We start from the raw sequence: 25,346 nt of genomic DNA, 5'->3' as shown, positions 1-25,346 counted from the left end.
AGGGAGCTGGGACTGTGAGGCTGAAGCCTGGGATGAGGTGGAGGCGGAGCCAGAGCAGAATCTTGTGCAAGGTCGCAGGCATGGTCATGTGGAGTCGGTGGAACCTCAGATGGGCTGGGAGTGGAGTCTGGACACTGGGGTGGCAATGACATGAGGGCAGGACCACGGGTCTGGAGTGATCAAGGCGGAGCCTACAGACAGAAATGCACTGATGCCAGGGGTGGGATTGAGGCTGGGCACAAGGCTATGGTGGGCCCTGAGGCTGGGACCTGGGGACAAGACAGAGTCTGAGGACTGGAGAGGGCAAGGGCTGGTCTGAAGGCAAGGCCCATATGGAGTCTCATAAGCCTTGAACCAGTTGGGGCCACAGCTGAATGAAGGTCCAGCCTGAGTCTAAAAACTGAATCTAGGGTTGGGAGGCGGCAAGGCCAAGGCTCAGGGGAACTGTCTGTAAGTGGGAAGCGGGTATGGCCCCCCTTGCTCTCCCTTCAGACCAGAAGCTAACCCCCATTGCCCTAATCCCCTGCCCTCTATCCCCAGGCTTCACAGGCACTTACTGCGAGGTGGACATGGACGAGTGTCAGAGCAGCCCGTGTGTCAACGGCGGGGTCTGCAAGGACAGAGTCAATGGCTTCAGCTGCACCTGCCCCTCGGGTGAGGACTCTGGGCCAGGGAGCCTTAAAAAGACGAGTCTCTGAAGGGACAAAGGCTCCAGGATGGGAGCTTATAAGACCGTGTTAGTGGTTACCTATCATAACAGAACCCACCTTATGAAAAACATTGAAATTAATTTAAAACTAAGTAAATGGACTCCCCACCCAAACAAGGCAGCTCTGGTGAGGGGTGACTGCTCTGACCCTGTCTGGCCCTCTGTTCCTCCCACACCCCCCACTCCAGGCTTCAGCGGGGCTATGTGTCAGCTGGACGTGGATGAATGCGCCAGCACACCCTGCCGGAATGGAGCCAAGTGCGTGGACCAGCCGGATGGCTATGAGTGCCGCTGCGCAGAGGGTGAGGGAGGGCCAGTGACAAGTTGGCAAGAATCTGGAGGCGGGGCTAGTGGGGGAAGGGGCCAATAATTACCTTGGGGAAAAGTTGGGGGCAGGGCTGCAGCAAGGCAGGACCTCAGCAGGGCCAATGAAAGAGCCAGGAGGCGGAGCCAATGATGGACACAAGCAGAGGTAAGGCTGGGGGTGAGGCCAAAGGGTCTAGCAGGATAGGTGTGCACTTAACTGGAGGGGTGGGGTCCGACCCCCTACATCCCCAGGCACCTCCCATGTGTCCCCATTTCCAGTGGAGGGCGAGGCAAATCAGGGCTCATAGTGTAAAGATTGGAAGCAGGGTCACGCTAGGGGTGGGATTTAACTGCGTTAGGGTCCTGGCCAGGGACGAGTCTTGGAGCCTGTAGCTGGATGGAATGGAGCTACATTCAGGGGCAGGGCCTGAACTGAGCCCGCCTCCTGTTGGCTCGATGGGCCGGGCCTGAGGTAGAGCTGAGCCAGAATCGGGCAGAAGCCATGGCTGTGGGCAGGACCTTGGCCGGTGGGCGGAGCCTAACCCTCTGTCCCCGCAGGCTTCGAGGGCACAGTGTGTGAGCACAACGTGGATGACTGCTCGCCAGACCCATGCCACCATGGGCGCTGTGTGGATGGCATCGCCAGTTTCTCATGCGCCTGTGCCCCGGGCTACACCGGCACGCGCTGTGAAAGCCAGGTGGACGAGTGCCGAAGCCAGCCCTGCCGCCACGGTGGCAAATGCCTAGACCTGGTGGACAAATACCTCTGCCGCTGCCCTCCCGGCACCACAGGTGGGGCCGGGGGCTGGACTGGAGCAGAAACAGTACATCTGGTGGGACACAGAGGGTTCGGGAATGGTGCTCCTGGTAGGGCACAGTGGTGGCAATCCCTGTCACGTTCCCCTTCCCCAGGTGTGAACTGTGAGGTGAACATTGATGATTGTGCTAGCAACCCCTGCACCTTTGGAATCTGCCGGGACAGCATCAACCGCTATGACTGTGTCTGCCAGCCTGGCTTCACAGGTGGGCAAGTGGCTGCCGTGGAATGGAGGTCTTTATAGGGTGAGGGTGAAATCACCCATCTTTCTTGGCCAGGTTTTGCCCCTCTCTTTGCACACTCTGGTCCAACGAGATGGTCCACGCTTTGCCCTGAGACAGTGCTTTCTCTCATTGGCGTGCTTTCCCCATATTAGCTCAAGATTATCCTGGAACATACGGGAAGGTGTTCAGACTCAGGGATTGAGGTGTTTCTGAGTGGGGCCAGGGTAACCCTTGGTGGAAATGAAAGTGATTTCATATAAGTTTGGGGACAAGGATGATTTGGAGCAAGGTATCTCTGGGTTGAGGAGGTGGGTATCCTAATTTGCACAAGAGATGATGTGTTGTGAAGCAAATGAGATTGTCCTTGCTCAAGGGTGTGGCTCTGCTAAATGGGGCAAGGCTGTCCCTCCCCGGTAGGCTCCGGCCATCCTCGTTCTGGGACGAGGTTGTCTGCCTGCTCCCCAGGGCCTCTCTGCAACGTGGAGATCAACGAGTGTGCGTCCAGCCCATGCGGTGAGGGGGGCTCCTGCGTGGATGGTGAAAATGGCTTCCAATGCCTCTGCCCACCTGGCTCCCTGCCCCCGCTCTGTCTTCCCCCAAGCCATCCCTGCGCCCAAGAACCCTGCAGTCATGGCGTCTGCCACGACGCGCCTGGAGGGTGAGGCCTCTCCCCAACCCCTGATCCCCACTGCTTCCCTGCCCTCCTGCCAGCCCTGACTGCCTCCCCCTTCAGGTTCCGCTGCGTGTGTGAGCTTGGCTGGAGTGGCCCTCAGTGCAGTCAGAGCCTCGCTCGAGATGCCTGTGAATCCCATCCCTGCTGGGCAGGCGGCACCTGCACCAGTGATGGAACGGGCTTCCGCTGTACCTGTCCCCCTGGTGTCCAGGGTGCGTGTCCCCACTTTCCCTCCCCAGGGCTGCCTCCTCCCTTCTTCCTTCTCATTTCCCTTCTGTTCCGTTCTCCCTTCCTTCTCTGCATTTATACCCCCCCCCCACTTTTTTTCCTCTCCCATGCCTACCCAGGAGCTTGGGAAGTGGGTATCAAGGTGGGGACCTTGGGGGGGAGATGGGAAAATGGAATCTCTCAAGACTGTCTCACTCTGCCTGCCCACTACAGGCCGTCAGTGTGAGCTGCTGTCCCCCTGCACCCCAAATCCCTGTGAACATGGGGGCTACTGTGAGTCTGCCCCTGGCCAGCTGGCTGTCTGCTCCTGCCCCCCTGGTTGGCAAGGTACATCAGCTGCTTCTTCCTCTTCCTCTCCCTCATCTCCTCTGCAACCTGCCCCATACTGGGTGATGCCGGGGACCCAGAGAGGGAGTCACTCCTGGTTCTGCCTTTTAGGGGAGGTTCTGGGAAGAAACAGAGCTAGACACAGACACTTGTAGCCTATGTGGTCAGTTCAGAAGAAGAGGAAGGGCTAAGGGGTTGGGGAAGCTAGGAATCAGGCTGAGAGTTCTGGGGACAGCCTGGAGGAGCAGACCTCAGTCACAGAATGCATTCACCACCCTCTGAAACAAGGAGAAGGCAGTTCTGGAACAGTGTGTGCAAAATGCCCAGAGGCAAACTCTTCTTGCCTTCATCCATCTCAGCCTTCAGGTTCTTCCTGAGAGCCAGGTACCCTCAGACCCTACCCTGCGCCTTCTAACCCGGTGTGTTATTTTACTGCCCACCCCCAGGCTCACGATGTCAGCAGGACGTGGATGAATGTGCTGGCCCCTCACCCTGTGGTCCCCATGGTACCTGCGCCAACCTGGCAGGGAGTTTCAGCTGTACCTGCCACGAGGGCTATAGTGGCCCTTCCTGTGATCAGGACATCGATGACTGTGACCCCAGTGAGTTCAGGGGAGCTCTTGGGGGGTGTGTTGCTGACCTAGGGAACAGGTTCATCAAGCCCCTGTATGTGCCTAGCAGTGTGTTTTCATTTCATCTTCACAGTTATCTTACTTTCCCCATTTTGCTCATGAAAACTGAGGCCCCAAAGAGGTTAAGTGACTTGCCCAAGGTCATGCAGCAAGTAGAGGGATGAGCTGGGAGAGGACTCTGAAGCCTATATAGATTGGCTCTGGCAGCAAGCAAGTTAGGATTGTGTGTGAAGTATGAGATAACAGGCCCCTAGTGAAGCTCTAGGAGCTCTGTTCAATGGACAAATAATGCAAGCCACATATGAATTACATTTTTTCTAATAGCCACATTAAAACGTAAACAAAACAAACAAAAACAGGTTTATTTAACCTAATACATAAAAATATTATCATTTCAGTGTAATCAATTTAAAATTATTGAGATATTTTACATTCTTTTTTTTTTCATACTGAGTCTTCACAATCTGAAATCTGGTGTCTGTTTTATGCTTACAGTACATCTCAAATTGGACCAGCCACATGTCAAGGGCTCAAGAGCCACATGTGGTCAGTGGCCACTTTACTGGCTAGCCCAGGTCTGGAGGAGACCTCCTGTGCTGAGTCCAGGACTTAAGCAGACACAACTAGTACTTGGCAACTCAAAGGGACCCTTTTTTGGCTTCTCCAACCCCTCCCCCCTTCAACATAGGCGAGGTTTCCAGATAAGGGAGGGGGTGAGGCCACAAAGGGGATAGGGTTTGATCCCCCTGGCCAAATGTGCCCCTCCCAATTAAGCCTGGTTTTCTCCTAATTCCCCTCTACACAAGACATGGCCAGGTCAGTCTGGACTGACAGGGGGCAAGGTGTGTGACCAGACCTCCTCCTTTCTGACCATAGACCCCTGCCTGAATGGTGGCTCATGTCAGGATGGAGTGGGCTCCTTTTCCTGCTCCTGCCTACCTGGCTTTGCTGGCCCCCGCTGCGCCCGAGACGTGGATGAGTGTCTGAGCAGCCCCTGCGGCCCAGGCACCTGCACAGACCACGTGGCCTCCTTCACCTGCACCTGCCCGCCGGGTTATGGAGGCTTCCTCTGCGAGCAGGACCTACCTGACTGCAGCCCCAGGTGGGTGGGGCCTGTCCTGGCAGTCAGGGGCCCTGGCATCGGATGGGGAGTGGGACCTGAAGAGTGGGGACAAGGGGAGTCCTCGGCTTGGCACCCACCTCAGGACTCTGATGCCTGATGGGTTAGTGTCCGGGAAGGGGCAGGCCATCTGTTGGGAGGTCACCTTAGGTACCCTGGTCCCTGAGGGAGCCAGGCCAGACCAGGGTGGGCTCTCCACGTGGCTTCCACGTAGCCCAGAAGTACCTGGTATATCGGGGCTAAGGGACAGGACGGGGAGGGGCCTCTGCTGGGACTGCAGCTTCTCCTTGGGGTAGGGGTTTTGCCCACTCAAAGCTAGGAGGGGCCCATGGGGGAGGGTGGGGCCTTGGAGGGGGTGGGGCCTGACACGCCCCTCCTTTCCCTCCAGCTCCTGCTTCAATGGTGGGACCTGCGTGGATGGTGTGAACTCGTTCAGCTGCCTGTGCCGCCTGGGCTACACTGGCGCACACTGCCAACATGAGGCCGACCCTTGCCTCTCGCGACCCTGCTTGCACGGGGGCGTCTGCACTGCCGCCCACCCCGGCTTCCGTTGTGCCTGCCCTGAAGGCTTCACCGGCACACAGTGCCAGGTGGGTGGTGTCACTGGAGTCTTGGGGGAGAGTCTAGAAGGATAGTCTGAGGGAGGGGCCTGCTGGGTACTCTGATTGGGAAGCCTGCCTGGATCCTGGGGGAGGAATCTGGAGAAGTATTCTGGAGCCTGCCCAGGACTCTGGAGGAGAAGCTGGGTCCGTTTTCAAGGGTCCCCAAGAGCAGACACCGTGGCCTTCCTTTCCAGACACTGGTAGACTGGTGCAGCCGCACGCCTTGTCAGAATGGGGGCCACTGTGCCCGGACCGGGGCCTCTTTCTACTGCCTTTGCCCCTCGGGATGGAGCGGCCGCCTCTGTGACATCCAGAGTCTACCCTGCAGAGAGGCCGCAGCCCAAATCGGTGAGGGGGGTGCACGTGACTGGGTTTGGGGGGCCTGGGAGGGTGTGTATGCACATACTTCCTGCTAGTGTGAGCCGAATGAGAGTGCAATGGAGCATGTACACATGGTGGGGATATGTGACTCTGTGACAGCTGGCCAGGACAAGGATGGTGTGTATGTCCATCACCATGAGACAACCAGGACGTCTGCAATGCTGTGTGTGACCTAGTTGGCGTGAGCTTTGAAGGTGTGTGCGTGTCAGTTTCAGGGGATGTGTGACAACCTGACAGAGTGTGGCTGAGACCTTGGTGACTGAAGCTAGTTGGGGGTGTTGGGTAGTGCTGTGTGTGATGTGGGCCGGGAGGAGGGAGCCTGCCTGACGCTGTTCTCCTCTGTCCAGGGGTGCCTATGGAGCAGCTGTGTCAGGCTGGTGGGCAGTGCGTGGACAAGGACAGCTCCCATTACTGCGTGTGCCCAGAGGGCCACACAGGCAGTCACTGTGAGCGGGAGGTGGACCCCTGCTTGGCCCAGCCCTGCCAGCATGGGGGCACCTGCCGAGGCTACATGGGAGGTTATGTGTGCGAGGTAAGGAGCGCCCAGTGGAGGGGACAGGGGAGCTAGTCACTCCTGGGTGGGTCTGGCTCACATCTCTGTGTGTCTATAGCCTGTTGTGGTGTCTCTCTCTAGGCATGTCTGCGTTTTTGCTTTTGTGACTCTGGGTATATCTTTGTGGGTGTCATTCTGGGTAGATCTTAGGGTGTCTCTCTCTGTCTGGGTGTACTTCTGTCTTTGGTTGTTTCTTGGACATATCTATGTGTGTCTCTGTGCATGGTGTCTCTTTGGGTACGAATGCATGTGCCAGTGTCTGAATGTGCATCTCTGGTTGTGTGTGTCTTGTGTGTATCTGGGTATCTGGGTGTTTCTCCTGTGGGTCTGTCTTGTGCGTTTGTATTGTGTGTGTCCCTTTGCACTGAGTGTATCTGTAGCCCTTGTGCCTGCGTGTCCTTCCATGTCTGGGTGTGCTTCCATGTACTGGGTGTGCTTCCATGTACTGGGTGTGTGTGTGTTTCTGCACACTGGGCATGTCCCTGTGTGTTGGATGACTGTATGTGTCCTTTTGCACTGGGAGTCTCTGTATCTTCATGGCGAGTATCTGTGTCTCTCTGGGCTGAGTGGGTCCCTGCCTCACCCCCACCGCAGTGTCCAGCTGGCTACACTAGTGACAACTGTGAGGATGACATGGACGAGTGTGCCTCCCAGCCCTGCCAGCATGGGGGCGTCTGCATTGACCTCGTGGCCCGCTATCTCTGCTCGTGTCCTCCAGGAACGCTGGGTAGGCCAGTGTCAAGGTTGGGGGACAGGACGGGAGGCTGGGTTTCTGACCGCTCCTGACTGCTCCCCCTCCCCCCTTCCCCTAGGTGTGCTCTGCGAGATTAATGAGGATGACTGTGGCCCAGGCCCCCCCCTGGACCCGGGCCCCCGGTGCCTGCACAATGGTACCTGTGTGGACCTGGTGGGTGGCTTCCGCTGCACCTGCCCCCCGGGATACACCGGCCTGCGCTGTGAGGCGGACATCAATGAGTGTCGTCCAGGTGCCTGCCATGCGGCACATACTCGGGACTGCTTACAGGACCCAGGTGGTGGCTTCCACTGCCTTTGTCATGCCGGCTTCACAGGTAAGCATGGTAGAGGGGGCTGGCCTGCGATCCTGCCTGTGTTCCCCATTGTGGCTGATCCACGTGCTTCTGCTTGCCCAGGTCCCCACTGTCAGACTGTCTTGTCTCCCTGTGAGTCGCAGCCATGCCAGCATGGAGGCCAGTGCCATCCCAGCCCCGGCTCTGGGGGAGCTCTGACTTTCTCTTGCCACTGTGTCCCGGTAGGTGGGGTGGACACTCACATCAAGGTCTCTGGGAGAGGAGTGGGATCATGCCCTCATGGGTGGGTGTGGCTTTAGGGGAGAAGAGGTGTAAGATGGAAGGGGTTTCTGGGAAATGTTGAAATTACCTGGAGGTTGTGTTTGTGTGTGTGTGTCCCTCTGGAATTTGGAGTTGTGGCCTCTTGGGGAAGGCTGGGCTTACCTGCAAGGTGGGGCTCCAGTGCAAGAGGGGGAGGTTGAGCCAGACCTAGGGAGACTGGAGGTCCAACCTTTCCCATGTCCTGACCCCCCCCCCCATATTCCCCTCTCTCTCCCCCTTCAACCCTCAATCCTCTTCTCCACCCTTCCATTTCTCTTTCCCTCCTTCCTCTCTGTCTCCTCCCCTTCTCTCCCTCCATCCCCTGCCCCCGCACTTTTTTTTCCTCTCCTTTCCCCCCACCCAACCCACAGCCGTTCTGGGGCCCGCGTTGCGAGCGGGTGGCACGTTCCTGCTGGGAGTTGCAGTGCCCGGTGGGCGTCCCGTGCCAGCAGACGGTCCGTGGACCGCGCTGCGCCTGCCCCCCGGGGCTGTCGGGTCCCGCCTGCCGGGGTTCCCGGGGGTCGCCACTGGGAGCCGCCAATGCCAGCTGCGTGACCTCCCCCTGCCTCCATGGGGGCTCCTGCCGCCCGGAGACGCTGGCGCCCTTCTTCCGCTGCACGTGCGCGTCAGGCTGGGCTGGGCCGCGCTGTGAGATACCTGCAGCGGTGCCCGAGGCCCCCGAGGAGCCGTCTTGCCCGAGAGCCGCCTGCGAGGCCAAAAGCGGCGACAAGCGCTGTGACCGAGAGTGCAACAGCCCAGGCTGCGGCTGGGACGGCGGCGACTGCTCGCTGAGCGTGAGCGACCCCTGGCGGCAGTGTGCGGCGTTGCAGTGCTGGCTCCTCTTCAACAACAGCCGCTGCGACCCCGCCTGCAGCTCGCCGGCCTGCCTCTATGACAACTTCGACTGCCGCGCAGGCGGCCGGGAGCGCACCTGCAAGTGAGCCGGTCCTCACTCTGTGTCTTGTCTGTCCATGTGTCACATCTGACCATCCATGGGCCCTGCCTCTCTATCTGCCCATCCGTTTGCCTTGGTCTGTCAGTCAATCCTTAATCTGTCTGTTGGGTTGTCCCTTCACTTGACCCATCTGTTTCTTGGTGTACCATCTGCCCATCCGTGTGTCATTTGTCTGTCTGTCTTCCCATTCCTGTGCCCTGTCTGTCCATCCTTGTTCCCTGCCTGTCTATCAATGTGCCCACCTGTCTGTTCATCCATGTGCTCCTTTTGTCTGTTTTTCTGTCTGCCTCTGCACTCCATCTGCCCTCCCTATGCCCTGTTTGTTTGTCTTTCTGTCCATCCATGAATTCCTTTTGTCCCTCTATACACCCAACTCTCTGTCTGCACACCTGCTTGTCCATCCTTGGACCTCATCTGTCCATCTGTCTGTCTCTATGCCAGTCTGTCCATCTGTATGCCCCATTTGTCCATGGGCCTCTTCTCTCTGTCCTTCTGTCCATTCACACACCCTTTTTGCCCCTCTATATGCCCATCCATCTGTCCATGCTCCTGCCTGTCTATTCCTGCCCCTCTTCTGCCATTCTCTATGTCTGTTCATGAGCCCTATTTGTCCTATGCATTCCATCTGTCCATCCCTGTGCTGTGCTCTGTGTGACCCTCTGTGTGTTCCTCTGCCTGGAACCCTTTCTTTACTTTTATCTTCCTGTCCTCATTCCCACCCTCACTCTCCCCCTTGCTCATTCTGCTCCAGCCACCCTGGCCTTTCTTCCATTCTTCAGATTCCCCAGGCTTGGCCCCACCTCAGGGCCTTTGCACTGGCTGTTCCCTCTGCCTGGAATGCTCTCCTTCAGGAAGCCACATGGCTCCTGCCTCACCTCCTTCAAGTTTTTGCTCAAGCAATGACCTTCTCAGTGAGCTCCTCCCTGGCCACCCACCTCCAGCCTTATTTTTCTCCTTAGCATTTAATTCCATATAGATGTGTGTGTGTGTGTGTGTGTGTGTGTGTGTGTGTTTAAATTTAGCCTTTATTGGTGTGTGATCGAAATGCTGTATGTTCTCCTCATTCATCTCCTTTAATGTCTGTCTCCGCCCACTGTAATGCCAGCTCCACGTGGGTAGGGATTTATGTCGGGGCCGTATCCTTAGAGCCTACAGTAGCGCCCAGCACATAACAGGTGGCTCTCAGTAGTTATTGACTTATTAATAGTTACAAAGCAATGGCTGTGTTTGCAGAAAGCCTGATACATTCCACAAGCACGTGGATACATTCCAGTTCTCTGCGCTTGCGCTGTCTCCAGGGTCTGGGTGCTCTGTGGTGTTTGCGTGCGGCGGAGTTGGAGGCTCCCTTGACCCCACCCCTCTCTGTCCCCAGCCCGGTGTATGAGAAGTACTGCGCGGACCACTTTGCCGACGGCCGCTGCGACCAGGGCTGCAACACAGAGGAGTGCGGTTGGGATGGACTGGACTGTGCGGGTGAGGTGCCAGCTCTGCTGGCCCGAGGTGTCCTGGTGCTCACTGTGCTGCTGCCGCCGGAGGAGCTGCTGCGCTCCAGTGCCGACTTCCTGCAGCGGCTCAGTGGCATCCTGCGCACCTCGCTGCGCTTCCGTCTGGATGAGAACGGCCAGGCTATGGTCTTCCCTTACCACCGGCCTGGTCCTGGCTCCGAATCCCGGAATCGGCGGGAGCTGGCCCCTGAGGTGATCGGGTGAGTGACTCCCCCCGGGGGAGCCATGGCGCCCACGCAGACGCTAGGCCGGGCGTGGGAAGGGGCACCATTCCTCAGGTCTTGTGCATTTACTTCCCTTAACTTCCCTTGATCTGGGCGAGGCTTCTTGGCAATACATACAGCGTCATACAATACATGCATCTCAGTCCCGGCACCATTGACATTTGGGGCCGGATCATTCTTTGCTGTGAGGGGCTGTCCTGTCTTGTGCACTATAGGATGTTTAGCAGCATCCCTGGCCTCTATCCACTAGATGCAAGCAATGCACCACCCCTCCCCTAAGATGTGACAACCCAAAATGCCTCCAGACATGGGCAAGGGTGCTTTGGGGGAACAGAATAGCCCCTGGTCTAGCGCTATTTCCTTCTGGAGAGGCAGGGGTATAGCAGAGTGTTTAAGGGCATGTGTAGTTTTTTGTTTGTTTGTTTTAGAAATGGAAAATATAGAACTCTCCTGCTGGTGGCCTGGTAGAGGGGCCAGAAGGGAGATGTGGCTTCTGAGCACAGTGGGACGTGCCACAGGGAGGAGGGCTGGAGGCTAGAGATGAGGTGCAGGGCCTCTGACTGGGTATGGCTGGGATGGGGGAGATGGAGAGGATAGTTGATGGATGTGCCAGTCCCTGGCTGGGCTGACTGAGTTGCTGGAAGTGGTCTCATCAAGATGAAGACACAGGGTGAAAACCAGGGGTTACTTTGGGGCTTCCAGAGGGATCTGGGGGTCTTGGAGAGACCCTCAGGAGGCAGTTGGGGTCGGAAGATTGAGAGAAGAAAGAAAAAAGGGTTTTGCAATCATTGCAGCCATGGGAGGGGCACAAAGAAGTGGGGAGAGATGTGGGGACAGAAGGATCATCTGGGGACACTGAGTCCTAAGGATTGGTTGAAGGAAGTTAGCTCAGAAAAGAGAAGGAGAAGGAGAGCCAGGAAAAAGGGCACTGGGTATCCCAAAGAAGGAAAATGTTTGGAGGGTTGGATTCCTGGAAGCAATGCCAGAGATGGAGATTCAGATACATGTGATGTATTGGAAGGGTGCTCTCAGTAGACAGGGAATGAGGGAAGTAGGATGGGGCAGGGGAGGAACTGAGGCAGGAGGTTGCCTCAGCCAGAGTCCGGCCTCAGCCAGAGTCTGGCCTCAGCCAGAGTCCAGCCTCAGCCTGATCCCTTGGAGAGCTCTGGAGGGTGAATAGCACCTCAAAGTTGGTCCCACCTTGAGACAGGAGGGCCAGCTTTTGTACACTTCACATGAGCCAGTCCCTGGCTGAAGGCTTCCCTAAGGGGTGTCACCTCCCATTGAAGGGATCCCCACTTTGCTGAGGCCAGAGAGGCAGCTGTCAACTGTCAGAAGCCAATGCTCATAGCAGGCAGGAGATGGATGCACCAGCCTGATAAAGGAGAAGTTGACATGAAAACAATGACCATTGGATTCATGGCTCAGAGGACACTGGTGGCCATAGCAAGACTCGTTTTGGGAATTGATAAAGAATTTTAAACATATACAAAAGCAGAACAGGGTAATGAACGTCTAGGTACCTAGGACCTAGCATTGACAATTAACATATATGGCCATTATTATTTCATACATAGTCCCTTCAATTTGTCCTAGTTCCCACGTTATGTTGAAATAATTTCTAGATAGCATGTCATTTCGTACGTAGACAGGTCAGTATGTTTCTGTAAAAACTAAGCTCTTTTCTTTAAAACACGATAATACCATGATCACAGTTAAAAAAATAAATATCCTTAATATCACCAAATATATAGTAAGTGTATTTTAAAAAAGACTGGGTTTGGGGTTGTGGTGGAGTTGGATGCTAGATAGGGGGCCGTGGTGCCATGGTGAGTAGAGATGCTCCAGCCTGGTGCAGGGGAGTGGGGATGGGGCATGGTGCAGGGCTTGTAGGAGTGCCTGCTGAGTCTGCCTGTCCCTCTGTTGTGTCCCTGCAGCTCTGTGGTGATGCTGGAGATTGACAACCGTCTGTGCCTGCAGTCGCCTGAGAATGACCACTGTTTTCCCGACGCCCAGAGTGCGGCGGACTATCTGGGAGCGTTGTCAGCGGTGGAGCGCCTTGACTTCCCGTACCCACTGCGGGCGGCACGGGGTGAGGGCCAGCCTGGCGGGTGATGAGGGTGGAACTGGGGCTCGTATGGTGGGGTGGGCCTTGGCCCCTGGCTGAGACCCCCTGCTTCCTGCCCGCAGGGGAGCCGCTGGAGCTGCCAGAGCCAAGCGTGCCGCTACTGCCCCTGCTGGCTGCGAGCGCCATCTTCCTGCTGGTCATCCTCGTCCTGGGCGTCATGGTGGCCCGCCGCAAGCGTGAGCACAGCACCCTCTGGTTCCCCGAGGGCTTCGCGCTGCACAAGGATGCTGCAGCTGGCCACAAGGGCCGGCGGGAACCCGTGGGCCAAGACGCTCTGGGCATGAAGTGAGGACCCTGACTCAGCCCATTCCCTGTCCCTGACTGTGGGACTTTGTGAGCCCTGGAGCCCACCTTGACCTGACTTTGACCTCTGACCCCTACCTGACCCTAACTTCAGACTCCAGCCTGGAAACCCAGTATTCATCCCCTTGACCACTGACTCGATAATCCCTGGGAATCACCCCTGATGTGTGACCCTTGGCCCCATTTCCTATGATCCAGTTCCCTCACTCAGATCCTACTCTGACTCTACCCTGAACCCTCCCTGACCCCAGCTTCTCAGATTTCACCCTGATACTCAGAATTTGTTCCCACATGATTACTGATCTCGATCCCTGTCTGCATCCCAATCCCTTGCTGGCCCTGTGACCCTATCCTCTGTGACCCCCAATATCACCTCTGGCTCTAACACACCCTGACTTTTGACCTCACCTCTGACCCCCTTTCCACCCCAACTCAGTGCTCATTCCCCACTATCCTCAATCTTGGCCTTGGTCGTGGGCTTCACCTCCAACTCCCTGGCCTGTCCCTCGAGACTCCAACCCCACCCTGACCTAATCCCTGAATTTACCCCTCTCCTGTCACCCTGTGACCCCCGGCCCCTCTCCAAAACCTCCTCGATCCTGGCTACATCTCTCACCTGTTATGAGGATAACTCTATCCTCCATGACCCCTGACGTCATCTTCTATAACCCCTGCTATATGCCTGGAACCCTCACCTGTCCCACAGCCGACTGCTCTGACCTCTGACCCCACTCCTGTTCTTCCCCAGTTCCACCTTAAGACCCTGGCCGTCACCTATCACAACCCCTGATGGTACCCCCTGCAACCTTGACCACATCCTACATCCCCTCATTGGACCCTGTCTCTTGACCCTGCACCCTGCCCCTACTGACCCATTGTCCCCTCCCTCTTCCCCCCCATAGGAACATGGCCAAGGGTGAGAGTCTGATGGGAGAGGTGGCCACAGACTGGATGGACACAGAGTGCCCGGAGGCCAAGCGACTGAAGGTTGTGTCCCCTCCTCTGACCCCTGCCCTCAGGGTCCTGGGTTGGGGCTCGATGGTCAGTGGGAGAACCAGGAAAATCTCTGCTGTCCCTGGCTCTGGAGAATAGTCACAACACTCACCCCATCCTGCTCCTGGCATCTTTCCAGAGGGGATCCCCTGGCCCAGACAATGACTCTGCTTTCTCTCTGCTGCATCCAACTTAGTCCAGCGTGCCCAGCCTGAGAGCACTCCCAGCTGGTCTTTTCCTGTCCTGGGGCCACAGCTACGGGCCCTGTCTTAGTCAGCTAGGGCTGCCATAATGAAATACCACAGACTGGTGGCTCAAACAGCAGACACTTATCTTCTCACAGCTCTGGAGGGTGGAAGTCCAAGATCAAGGTGCTGGCAGGGTTGGTTCTTGGTGAGGGCTCTCTTCCTGGCAGGTAGAGTGTGCTTTCCCGCTGTGTCCTCATGTGACCTTTCCTCTGTGTATGCATAGAGAGAGAACTCTGGCGTCTCTTCCTCTTCTTATTAGGACCTTGGTCCTATTGAATTAGGGCTCCACGCTCATGATCTTATTTAACCTTAATTACTTCCTTAAAGGCCCTGTCTCCAAATATAGTCACGTTGGGGGATTAGGCCTTCAACATATGATTTTTGGGGGAGCACCGTTCATAACAGCCTCCTGCTAGCATTACTTTGACACTTGCTGAATGTCTTGAATGTACATAAGACATCTTATTTCATCTTTATGAGGATGCTATAAAGTAGCTATTGATACACACCTCCATTCTTAGATGCCACTCCCCTGCCTATGTTTTCTATCTTTTTTTTTTTGGCTGCACTGTGCAGCTTACAGGATCTTAGTTCCCCAACCAGGGATTGAACCCCAGCCCTCGGCAGTAAAAGCGTGGAGTCCCAACCACTGGACCACCAGGGAATTCCCTCCCCTGCCTATGTTTTAATGTTTGTTGAAATGAAGACATCTATTACAATTGACAGCTAAAGAAATCTGCTTGCCCCAGGCTTTTTTTTTCCTTTCTCATCCAAAAGCGGGTGTTAAGTATATGGTACAGAATGTTTATGATGGCATTTTAGCATTGCAGAATGATTGCATCATCCTTATTTTACCAGTGAGAAGCTCAGAGCTCTAATGTGATTTGCCTAGGGTCACAAGCCTACTAAGTGACAGTGTCAGACATTGAATCCACATTGAAGGCTGTCCCATCCTCCATGGCCCTTTCTGGTTAGCTGTCCATCACCTGGCTCTCCCCTTTCATGAAATTCAACTCCCCACCTGGGTCCTTAAGCTCAGGTCTGGCTTGATCAGGCTCTGTGTTTGGTGCAGGCTGTTAAATGCCCAGGCAGGCTAGTTAGGGATATTCTGTCCTGTTTTCATAACTTCATTCTTCCCTTCTGGACCATGAGTCTGAAATTTATTGAGCTCCTCTGAGGGGCCCAGGTGCTAGACTCCTGAGGGTAAATCAATACATTTGTGTGTGATTATTTAGTCCTGATACGTCACGTTCATATTTGTGGTACCACGTGGGAGCCTACGTGGTATCCAGGGCAACTCCCTGCTTCTCACCTTTCACTCCTTTCCCAGATTAATACTGGGAATTATTATTTTGTTTAAAGATTATTTATTTATTTATTTATTTATTTATTTTTATTTATTTTTGGCTGCATCAGACCTTAGTTGTGGCACTCGGGATCTTCGTTGAGGCATGCGGGATTTTTCACTGCGGTGCGCAGGCTGTTTGTCTTGGTGCGTGGGCTTCTCTCTAGTTGTGGCATGCGGATTTTTCCCTTCTCTAGTTGTAGTGCGCAGGCTCCAGGGTGCGTGGGCTCTGTAGTTGTGGCACGTGGGCTCTAGTTGAGGCGTGAGAGCCTCAGTAGTTGTGGCATGCGGGCTTAGTTGCCCCAAGACATGTGGGATCTTAGTTCCCCAACCAGGGATCGAACCCGCGTCCCCTGCATTGTAAGGCAGATTCTTTACCAGTGGACCACCAGGGAAATACCAATACTGGGAATTATTATTATTGCAGGATCCCTCTACTCCCACAGTTCTTTAACCAGTGATTTGGAATTTCCGGAATACAAGTTTTGCATTTCTTCTGTTGAATTTAATTTTAAAGTTTTTTGTTCTTTTTGATACTGTTGTCAATAGAATTGTTCTCTTAATTTCATTTTTGGTATGTTCCTATCTAGTGTATAGACAGGTGTGTGCTGACAGGTGTTATGCTCTGTGTCTCTTCCTTTTTTTAAAATTAAAAAATTTTTTAATCTATTTTATTTTTAATTTTTTGGCCGCACTGCACGGCATGTGGGATCTTAGTATCCTGACCAGGGATCGAACCCGCATCCCCTGCATTGGAAGTGCAGAGTCTTACCCACTGGATCGCCAGGGAAGTCCCCTCTGTGTCTCTTCCTTGATCACTACCGTGGGTTCCCAGACCCTCTGCCCTTCTAACCCGGATTAAAATCCCAGTTCTTCCTCTTATGAGTTCTCTGAGCTCCAGTACATCAATTTCCCATTTCCTTATCTATAAAAGAAGCAGGATGTTAATGGTTTCTTGGGGCCATGTGTGCATCTCCATGAGAGAAACCTGTGGGAATGCCCAGACTGTCCCTCTAACTGTGTCTCCCAACCCCTTGTGAGAACCTGGGTCCTTGTGCCTCCAGGTAGAGGAGCCTGGTGTGGGAGCTGAGGATGCTGTGGATTGCCGCCAGTGGACTCAACACCACCTGGTTGCTGCCGACATCCGTGTGGCACCAGCCATGGCATTGACGCCACCACAGGGCGATGCAGATGCTGATGGCATGGATGTCAACGTGCGTGGTCCAGGTCAGGCATCCCTCCCTCCAGGATGCCCTTTATCCATCCTACTCATGAGAGATTGCATCTGGGTCTGTTTCTAGGGAAAGCTGGGTGTGTCTGGGTGTCCGTCTGTGGGGGTGTGTGTTAATCAGGACTTTTGGTTTTAAGTTTTAATAGCCCAACTCAAGCTAACTTAAGTAAAACAAGGGATTTACTGGCTCTTGTAAATGGAAGCTTCAGGCACATTTGGATTCAGGACTCACCACCTCTTGACTCCACAGCCCAAGTAGGCTTTTTCCTGCAGGCACTGATAGCTACAGGTGGGACAGGCCTTACAAAATCTTTTTCCCATATGTACCAGCAAAAGTCCCAGGATGAGTTCTGATTGGATGGACATACCCATTCCTGAACCAATCAGTGTGGCCTGGGGCCTGGAATATGCAGATTGACAGGCCTGAGCTATATTCCTGTCCTTGAAGGAAGGATTTGGCTTTATCTAGGGCTTGAGGATGGAGAATGGGATGCAAGTAGCCTCCTAAGGGAAACAAGAGCAAATGCTCATGAAGAGTATAGCAGACCATGTTATCTGGATCCTCTTGGATTTGTCTTTGCCACATTTTGGGATATGCCTTCCCCAGCTCTGTTTTGCTTTTGCTCCCAATGACCAGGACCTATGGCTCTCTGTTGAAGCCCTTCAGGCTACCAGGGCCTGAGGTGCTTGGTATTTTATGTCCCTGGGGGCAGCTCCTGACCAGTGGATGCAGGAGTATGAAAGGCTCAGCTCCTTTGACTCAAGCTGGATTACAACTCTGGGGTACAGCTCAGCTTCCACAGTCCCCCTTTGGGATCAGGCTGAAATAACTCTCCAGGCATTTGCCCAAGGTTGCACACTTGTTTGACTTCCTCCCTCCCTCGTTCTGTGTCCCCTACTACCTAGGAGCCCTTCTGTGACAAATCACATGCCCATGAATCCTCATCCTGGGTTGGCTTCTGGGGCACCTGACACAGGTGTGTGTGTGTGATGGGAGGATTTGCCATTCCCTCTTGTGTTTCCACATGTCCCACTTCCTCCTAATGCAGTGCCCTCAATCGTATTCCCCAGAAAGGCCCTGTGCCCACCTCCCTTGTGACACACTCCTGGTCCCTGCAGATGGCTTCACCCCGCTAATGCTGGCCTCCTTCTGCGGGGGGGCCCTGGAAGCAATCCCAGCTGAGGAGGACGAGGCAGAAGACACGTCAGCCAGCATCATCTCAGACCTTATCTGCCAGGGGGCGCAGCTTGGGGCTCGGACCGACCGCACGGGTGAGACAGCCCTGCACCTGGCTGCCCGCTATGCCCGGGCTGATGCGGCCAAGCGACTGCTGGATGCTGGGGCAGACACCAATGCCCAGGACCACTCAGGCCGCACCCCCCTGCACACAGCCGTCACTGCTGATGCCCAGGGCGTTTTCCAGGTGAGATGGGCTCACCTCTTTGGACTTCAGAGCTGGGACAGGCATCAGACCGACCTGGGTTCAAGCCCTGGTTCTGCCTTTCAGAGCTCATCTTTCTCATTTGTAAGATGGGGATATATGGGAGTACAGTTTCTGGCAAGAAGCTATTCCCTGAACCTCATCAGTTCCACGGGGTGTATTGGTTGGGGTCCTCAGAGGGCTTAGAGGTGCTTCTCGCCCCTTTGTTCTTGCCATGACTCCTCCTGCTGTGCCCCATCTCCCTTAGATTCTCATCCGGAACCGCTCCACAGACCTGGATGCCCGCATGGCAGACGGCTCCACAGCACTGATCCTGGCGGCCCGCCTGGCAGTGGAGGGCATGGTGGAAGAGCTCATCGCCAGCCATGCTGATGTCAATGCTGTGGATGAACTAGGTAGGCTGTGGGGGGTAGTGGTGGGTGGGGGCTGAGAGGGTGTCATCTGGGCCCTGACTGTTGGTATGAACTCACACCCACACTGACACCCAGTCAATGAAACTCGTGTACTCATAACAGGGTTTCAACATGGACCTACACTCATGCATTAAAAAAAAAAATGGCGGGCCTCCCTGGTGGCGCAAGTGGTTGAGAGTCCGCCTGCCGATGCAGGGGATACGGGTTCGTGCCCCGGTCTGGGAGGATCCCATATGCCGCGGAGCGGCTGGGCCCGTGAGCCATGGCCGCTGAGCCTGCGCGTCCGGAGCCTGCGCGTCCGGAGCCTGTGCTCCGCAACGGGGGAGGCCACAACAGTGAGAGGCCCGCATACCGCAAAAAAAAAAAAAAAAAAAAATGGCGCCCATTAGCCCATACTGTGTGGCAGTGGTTCAGGAAAAGGTGCCCTTCCCAAGACACTTCCCTTCCATCTGCTTTGTTGGAAGAACTTACTCTGGTGCCATCCGCTGGACAACTGGTGTAATAAATTTGCAAATCAACCAGATCTATAGGTGAGGGCCGCTCCGTCCCTGGAGGTGGCTTACTTGCACAACAGTGACCTGCCCTTGTGTCTAGAGAACCTCATACAGCTGTAGACACACTTGGACTCTTAGAAACATCCTTTGGGGCAGGCGTTCTCAGTCTCAGCAACATTGACATGTGGGGTTGGATCATTCTTTGTGGTGGGGGCAGTCCTGTGTAGCGAAGGATTTTTTTTTTTTTTTTGCGGTACGCGGGCCTCTCACCGTTGTGGCCTCTCCTGTTGCAGAGCACAGGCTCTGGACGCGCAGGCTCAGTGGCCATGGCTCATGGGCCCAGCCGCTCCGCGGCATGTGGGATCTTCCTGGACCGGGGCAACAAACCCGTGTCCCCTGCATTGGCAGGCAGACTCTCAACCACTGCGCCACCAGGGAAGCCCAAGGATTTTTTTTTTAATTTATTTATTAAAAAAATTTTTTTTTATTTTAAAATTTTTATTGGAGGATAGTCGATTTACAATGTTGTGTTAGTTTCAGGTGTACAGCAAACTGAATTAGTTATACATATACGTATATCCACTCTGTTTTAGATTCTTTCCCATCTAGGCCATTACAGAGCATTGAGTAGAGTTCCCTGTGCCATACAGAAGGTCCTTATTAGTTATCTATTTTATGTATGATAGTATGTATATGTCAATCCCAGTCTCCTAACTTATCCCTCCCCCCTTGTCCCCCTGGTAACCATAAGTTTGTTTTCTACATCTGTGGCTCTATTTCTGTTTTGTATATAAGTTCATTTGTACCATTTTTTAAGATTCCACATATAAACGAAATCATATGATATTTGTCTTTCTCTGCCTGACTTACTTCACTCAGTATGACAATCTCTAGGTCCATCCATGTTGCTACAGATGGCATTATTTCATTCTTTTTTATGGCTGAGTAATATTCCACTGTATATATGTACCACATCTTCTTTATCCAGTGTAGGATAAGTAGCATCCCTGGCTTCCACCCACTGATGCCAATAGCACCCCACCTCTCAGTTGTGACAACCAAAAATATCTCCAGACATTGCCAAATGCCCCTTAGAGGAAAATCACCCCTGGTTGGGAAATACGGCTTTAGAAGAGCACTGTCCCATAGAACTTTCTGTGATGTTGGAAATATTCTTAGTCTGTTCTGTTCAGTATGGTAGCCACTGGCATGTGCTGTCAAGCACTTGAGATGTGGCTGGAGTGAGCAAAGAACTAAATGTTTTATTTCATTTAATGTTTTAACCTTTGTTTTGCCTACTTAAAAAAACCCCAGCTGTACTGACATATAATTCAGATACCATGCAATTCATCCATTTCAAGTATAAAATCCAATGATTTTTAGTATAACCACATAGTTGTGCAAATATCATCACAATAAAATTTAGAATGTTTTCATCACCTGAAAAAGAAGCCCTCACCTCTTAGCCATCACCCCCTCAATCCCCCTCATCTTCCCGGCCCTTAGGCAACCGCTAATGTACTTTCTCTCTATATGGATTGCTTATTCTGGTTATTTCATATAAATGGAATCATACAATATGTGGTCTTTTTTGACTGGCTCCTTTCACTTAGCACGATGTTTTTGAGGTTTGCAAATGTTGTAGCATGTATCAGTATTATTTCTTTTTTGTTTTTTAATGAATAAATAATATTCTGTTATATGGATATACCACATTTTGTTTATCCATTCCTCCACCGATGGACATTTGGGTTGTTTCTGATTTTTGGCTGTTATGAATAATGCTGCTATGGACAGTCCTGTATCATTTTTTGTGTGGACATACGTTTTCATTTCTCTTGGGTATATCCCTAGGAGCAGAATTGCTGGGTCACTTGGTAACTCTGTTTAACCTTTTAAGGAACTGCCAGACTGTTTTCCACAGTGGCTGCCCTGTTTTACATTCCTACCAACAGTGTATGAAGGTTGCAGTATTTCTACATCCTCACCAACACTTGCTATTATCTGTCTTTTTGTTCTAGTCTTCCTAGTGGATGTGATTTAGTATGTCATTGTGGTTTGATTTGCATTTCCCTGACGGCTAATGATGTTGAGCATCTCTTCACATGCTTATTGCCCATTTGTGTATCTTCTTTGGAGAAATGTCTATTCAGATTCTTTGCCCATTTTTAAATTGGGTTATTCGTCTTTTTATTATTGAGTTGTAGAAATTCTTCATATAGTCTAGGTATGTCTCTTATCAAACATATGGTAGGTTTAATATATTTGTAGGTTTTCTTTTTACTTTCTAGATGGTGTCCTTACAAGCACGAAAGTTTTCATCTTGATGATGTCCAATTTATCTATTTTTGTCGTTTTTGTTATTGTTGCTTGTGTTTTGGGTGTCATATCTAAGAATCCTTTGCCTAATTCAAGGTCATGAAGATTTATTCCTGTGTTTTTTTCTAAATGTTTTATAGTTTGAGCTTTTACATTTAGGTCTTTGACTCATTTTGAATTATTTTTTTGTGTATAGTGTGCAGTAGGGGTCCAACTTTATTGTTTTGCACATGGAGATAACAGTTGTCCCAGCACCATTTGTTGAGAAAGCTATCCTTTCCCCATTAAATGGTCTTGGTATCAATTTAATTTAATTTAACTTATTTTACTGTTTTTTTTCTTTTGGCTGCCCTGTGCGGCTTGTGGGATCTCAGTTTCCCGACCAGGGACTGAACCCAGGCCACAGCAGTGAAAGCCCAGAATCCTAACCACTAGACCACCAGGGAACTCCATTTTTTTTTTTTTTTTGTAATTTTAATTTACATATACTAAAGAACCACTGTGACTGGTGGCTATTGCATTGGACAGCACAGCTCTAGGTACCACTGAGTGAGGTCCACATAGTACCCCCCGTATATGGAGAGTTACATCTACAGGTGTGCACACACATGGACCCAAACACAGTTACTCAGATACTCGTGGCAGGCCTACCCTCCCCCCATCCCAGGCCATATTCTAGACATTTTCTGTTCCCCTGCTGTTGGGGGGCCAGCAAATGAGCCTGGTCCTGACCCTGACCTTTCCTCACTTCCCCCCCAGGAAAATCAGCCTTACACTGGGCTGCAGCTGTCAACAACGTGGAGGCCACCTTGGCCCTGCTCAAAAATGGAGCTAACAAAGACATGCAAGATAGCAAGGTGAGCCCCAGCCCTTGGCCCACCTGGGAGTCAGCCCTGGCACAGCTTCCACAGGTGGCAGAGAGCAGGTTGGGGTAGGCTAGTGGGGGCATTCACCCTGCCTGCAGCCAGCTTTCAGGTGTGGGATTTGGGCCCAAGGGGTTTCAATAGTGGATCAGAGGAGGAAGTGTATGGCAGTTGCTAGGTGACCTTGGGCAAGTTGCTTAACTCTTTTGAACCTCTGTTCTCATCCTCGAAATGGGGAAGCAACGGTACCCACCTCACTGCCTCTTTCGAGGATTCAGTGAGCTAAAGCTTTTATAAAGTGCTTTAGCACATCCTCAATAAAAGGTAGATGTTTTGATTGTTGTTTAAAAACCCTTGCAAGGTGGTATTACTCTCATTTTACAGATGAAAGAGTGAGGCTTAAAGGGGTACAGGGTTGGATTCCATCTTTATTTAAAATTTCCAAAATTATATTCATTATGGATTCTTTTTGCATTAATCTTAATTTAAAATTTTTTCATTAAAATATCATTTATTTTGATGCCCCCTTAAATTTTGTGCCTAAGGCGAGTGCTTCACTCTCCTCACCCTGGTCCTGGCTTTTGCGGCCTGAAGCTTAGTAGGTGCTGGATGAATGTGGCTTAAAGGAAAGAACTTGCCCAATTTTCCCCAGCAGAGCTGAGATTCCGACCGAGGTCTGTCTGGCTGGAGAGTATGAACTCTTAGCTCTCAGGTTCCCCCAGAGACAGGAGGCCTCTGTGATGTTAGCCAGCAGTTAATCCTGACTCTTGTGGGTTCTGGGCCGCCACAGGAGGAGACTCCACTGTTCCTGGCCGCCAGGGAGGGCAGCTTTGAGGCTGCCAAGCTGCTGCTGGACCACTTTGCCAACCGTGAGATCACAGACCACCTGGACAGGCTGCCCCGGGATGTGGCCCAGGAGCGGCTACACCAGGACATCGTGCGCTTGCTAGACCAGCCCAGTGGGCCCCGTAGCCCCCCTGGCCCCCACGGCCTGGGGCCCTTGCTCTGCCCGCCCGGGGCCTTCCTCCCAGGCCTCAAGGTGGCACAGTCCGGGGGCAAGAAGAGCCGGAGGCCTCCTGGGAAGGCGGGGCTGGGGCCTCAGGGTGCCCGGGGTCGGGGCAAGAAGCTGACCCTGGCCTGCCCGGGGCCCTTGGCCGAGAGCTCGGTCACGCTCTCGCCGGTGGACTCGCTGGACTCCCCACGGCCCTTTGGTGGCCCCCCTGCGTCCCCTGGCGGCTTCCCCCTCGAGGGGCCCTACGCGGCTGCCACAGCCACAGCTGTGTCTCTGGCGCAGCTTGGTGGCGCGGGCCGGGCAGGTCTCGGGCGCCAGCCCCCCGGGGGCTGTGTGCTCAGCCTGGGCCTGCTGAACCCCGTGGCCGTCCCCCTCGATTGGGCCCGGCTGCCCCCACCTGCCCCCCCAGGTCCCTCCTTCCTGCTGCCGCTGGCCCCGGGACCCCAGCTGCTGAACCCCGGGAACCCCGTGTCCCCCCAGGAGCGGCCCCCACCGTACCTGGCAGCCCCAGGACATGGCGATGAGTTCCCTGCAGCCGGGGCCCATAGCAGCCCCCCAAAGGCCCGCTTCCTGCGGGTCCCCAGCGAGCACCCTTACCTGACCCCATCCCCAGAGTCCCCCGAGCACTGGGCCAGCCCCTCACCTCCCTCACTCTCAGACTGGTCCGACTCCACGCCCAGCCCGGCCACTGCCACCGGGGCCACGGCCGCTGGGACACTGTCTGCCCAGCCGCTCCCCCTGTCGGTCCCTGGCCCTCTTGCTCAGTCCCAGACCCAGCTAGGGTCCCAGCCTGAAGTCACCCCCAAGAGGCAAGTGTTGGCCTGAGGGCTCCACAGTTCCTAGATTTGAGGAGGCTGTAGAGACACCCTATCCTGCTTCCTCTCTGTCTCCCCTTTTAGTCCATTTCATTCTCTCTAATCCCTTCTCCTGCACCCCACCCTCCTTGCAGTGTGACCAAGACAGGTCACAAGCCTAGGGCTTCAGTCTTCCTTTATTTATAAGGGGTGCAGGCTGACCCCCACCCTTTGGTTCTTGTGGTGAGTCTGGGACATGCTCCTGCCTCTCCCCTCTTCCTGGGGCCAACCCCCCCCGCCACCCGCCCATTCTCTCCTGCTTTCTTGCCTCCTCTGGCCTCTCTCACTCATGTTCTGACACAGGTGGATTATTATTATTTTTTTTTTACATTTTGTATAGAAACAAATTCATTTAAACAAACATTATTATTATTATTTTTTACAAAATATATATATGGAGATGCTCCCTGCCCCTGCGAACCCCCCAGTGCCCCCGTGGGGCTGAGTCTGTGGGCCCATTCGGCCAAGCTGGATTCTGTGTACCAAGTACACAGGCATGACCGGGATCCTGTGTACCGAGTACACGACCCTGGTGTGAACCAAGTAGGCACCCTTGGGCGAACCCTCTGGGGCTAGGGGTCGGGTGAGACTTGGGAGCCTTCTCCCCACCCCACCTCCCTCACTTCACTGCATTCCAGGTGCAACTTATTCTATAGCTTTGCTGGGGGAAGTGCCCTTCTGGCCTGGAGAGCTTGTCCCCAAGCCCCCCATCACAGAGTGTGGACCACCTCCCTTTGGGAACTGGGGGGTGGGGTGGCCGGTGGGAATATGAGGACCAGGGGAGACGTGCATTTTACTTTGTCTCCCTGTAAATATGGGCCTGCAGGGAGGAAAGGAGCTGCCTGCACGGCACCTCCTCCTGGTACTTCCCTGGCCCAGCCCCAGGGCAGAATAGAAGTATTTGTAGGCTATTTTTGTAATATAGCTTCTGATCACAGTCCCTGTGTAGCTAAGTTCCCAGCCCTTGTATTGTACAGCCCCCTTTCCCCTCACCACCTAATAAAGGAATAGTTAGCACTCAATGTCATTGTTCTGTGTCTAGGTAAGATTTGGGGGAGGGGTGGTAGTGTGGGGTTTCTGTCTCTTCAGCGCTAAC

The 25,346-nt window shown here is 53.7% G+C and overlaps 1 protein-coding gene across 2 annotated transcripts in view; it reads left to right on the top strand.

The window, feature by feature from the left end:
* The window catches only part of NOTCH3 (notch receptor 3), a 33,736-nt gene extending 8,390 nt beyond the window's left edge, over nt 1-25,346 (top strand). The window contains exons 9-33 of one of the 2 annotated variants that reach the window (XM_060093789.1): nt 541-654; nt 898-1,011; nt 1,574-1,807; nt 1,928-2,038; nt 2,522-2,714; nt 2,790-2,941; nt 3,171-3,284; nt 3,731-3,886; nt 4,793-5,018; nt 5,425-5,626; nt 5,833-5,986; nt 6,367-6,551; nt 7,167-7,299; nt 7,385-7,642; nt 7,724-7,842; nt 8,293-8,858; nt 10,249-10,581; nt 12,543-12,697; nt 12,796-13,018; nt 13,939-14,023; nt 16,687-16,849; nt 17,925-18,277; nt 18,543-18,690; nt 22,281-22,378; nt 23,175-25,346. In XM_060093789.1, coding sequence (XP_059949772.1) covers nt 541-654; nt 898-1,011; nt 1,574-1,807; nt 1,928-2,038; nt 2,522-2,714; nt 2,790-2,941; nt 3,171-3,284; nt 3,731-3,886; nt 4,793-5,018; nt 5,425-5,626; nt 5,833-5,986; nt 6,367-6,551; nt 7,167-7,299; nt 7,385-7,642; nt 7,724-7,842; nt 8,293-8,858; nt 10,249-10,581; nt 12,543-12,697; nt 12,796-13,018; nt 13,939-14,023; nt 16,687-16,849; nt 17,925-18,277; nt 18,543-18,690; nt 22,281-22,378; nt 23,175-24,221 — 5,636 coding nt within the window. In that variant the 3' untranslated portion in view covers nt 24,222-25,346. The remainder of the gene's footprint in view (nt 1-540; nt 655-897; nt 1,012-1,573; nt 1,808-1,927; nt 2,039-2,521; nt 2,715-2,789; nt 2,942-3,170; nt 3,285-3,730; nt 3,887-4,792; nt 5,019-5,424; nt 5,627-5,832; nt 5,987-6,366; nt 6,552-7,166; nt 7,300-7,384; nt 7,643-7,723; nt 7,843-8,292; nt 8,859-10,248; nt 10,582-12,542; nt 12,698-12,795; nt 13,019-13,938; nt 14,024-16,686; nt 16,850-17,924; nt 18,278-18,542; nt 18,691-22,280; nt 22,379-23,174) is intronic. The other variant, XM_060093790.1, reaches the window with a different exon arrangement.

The sequence above is a fragment of the Mesoplodon densirostris genome, chromosome 3, assembly GCF_025265405.1.
Source record: "Mesoplodon densirostris isolate mMesDen1 chromosome 3, mMesDen1 primary haplotype, whole genome shotgun sequence".
In the NCBI taxonomy this organism is placed as follows: domain Eukaryota; kingdom Metazoa; phylum Chordata; class Mammalia; order Artiodactyla; family Ziphiidae; genus Mesoplodon; species Mesoplodon densirostris.
Note: the sequence above shows the minus strand (reverse complement) of the source record. Positions and strands in the feature narration are given on the sequence as shown.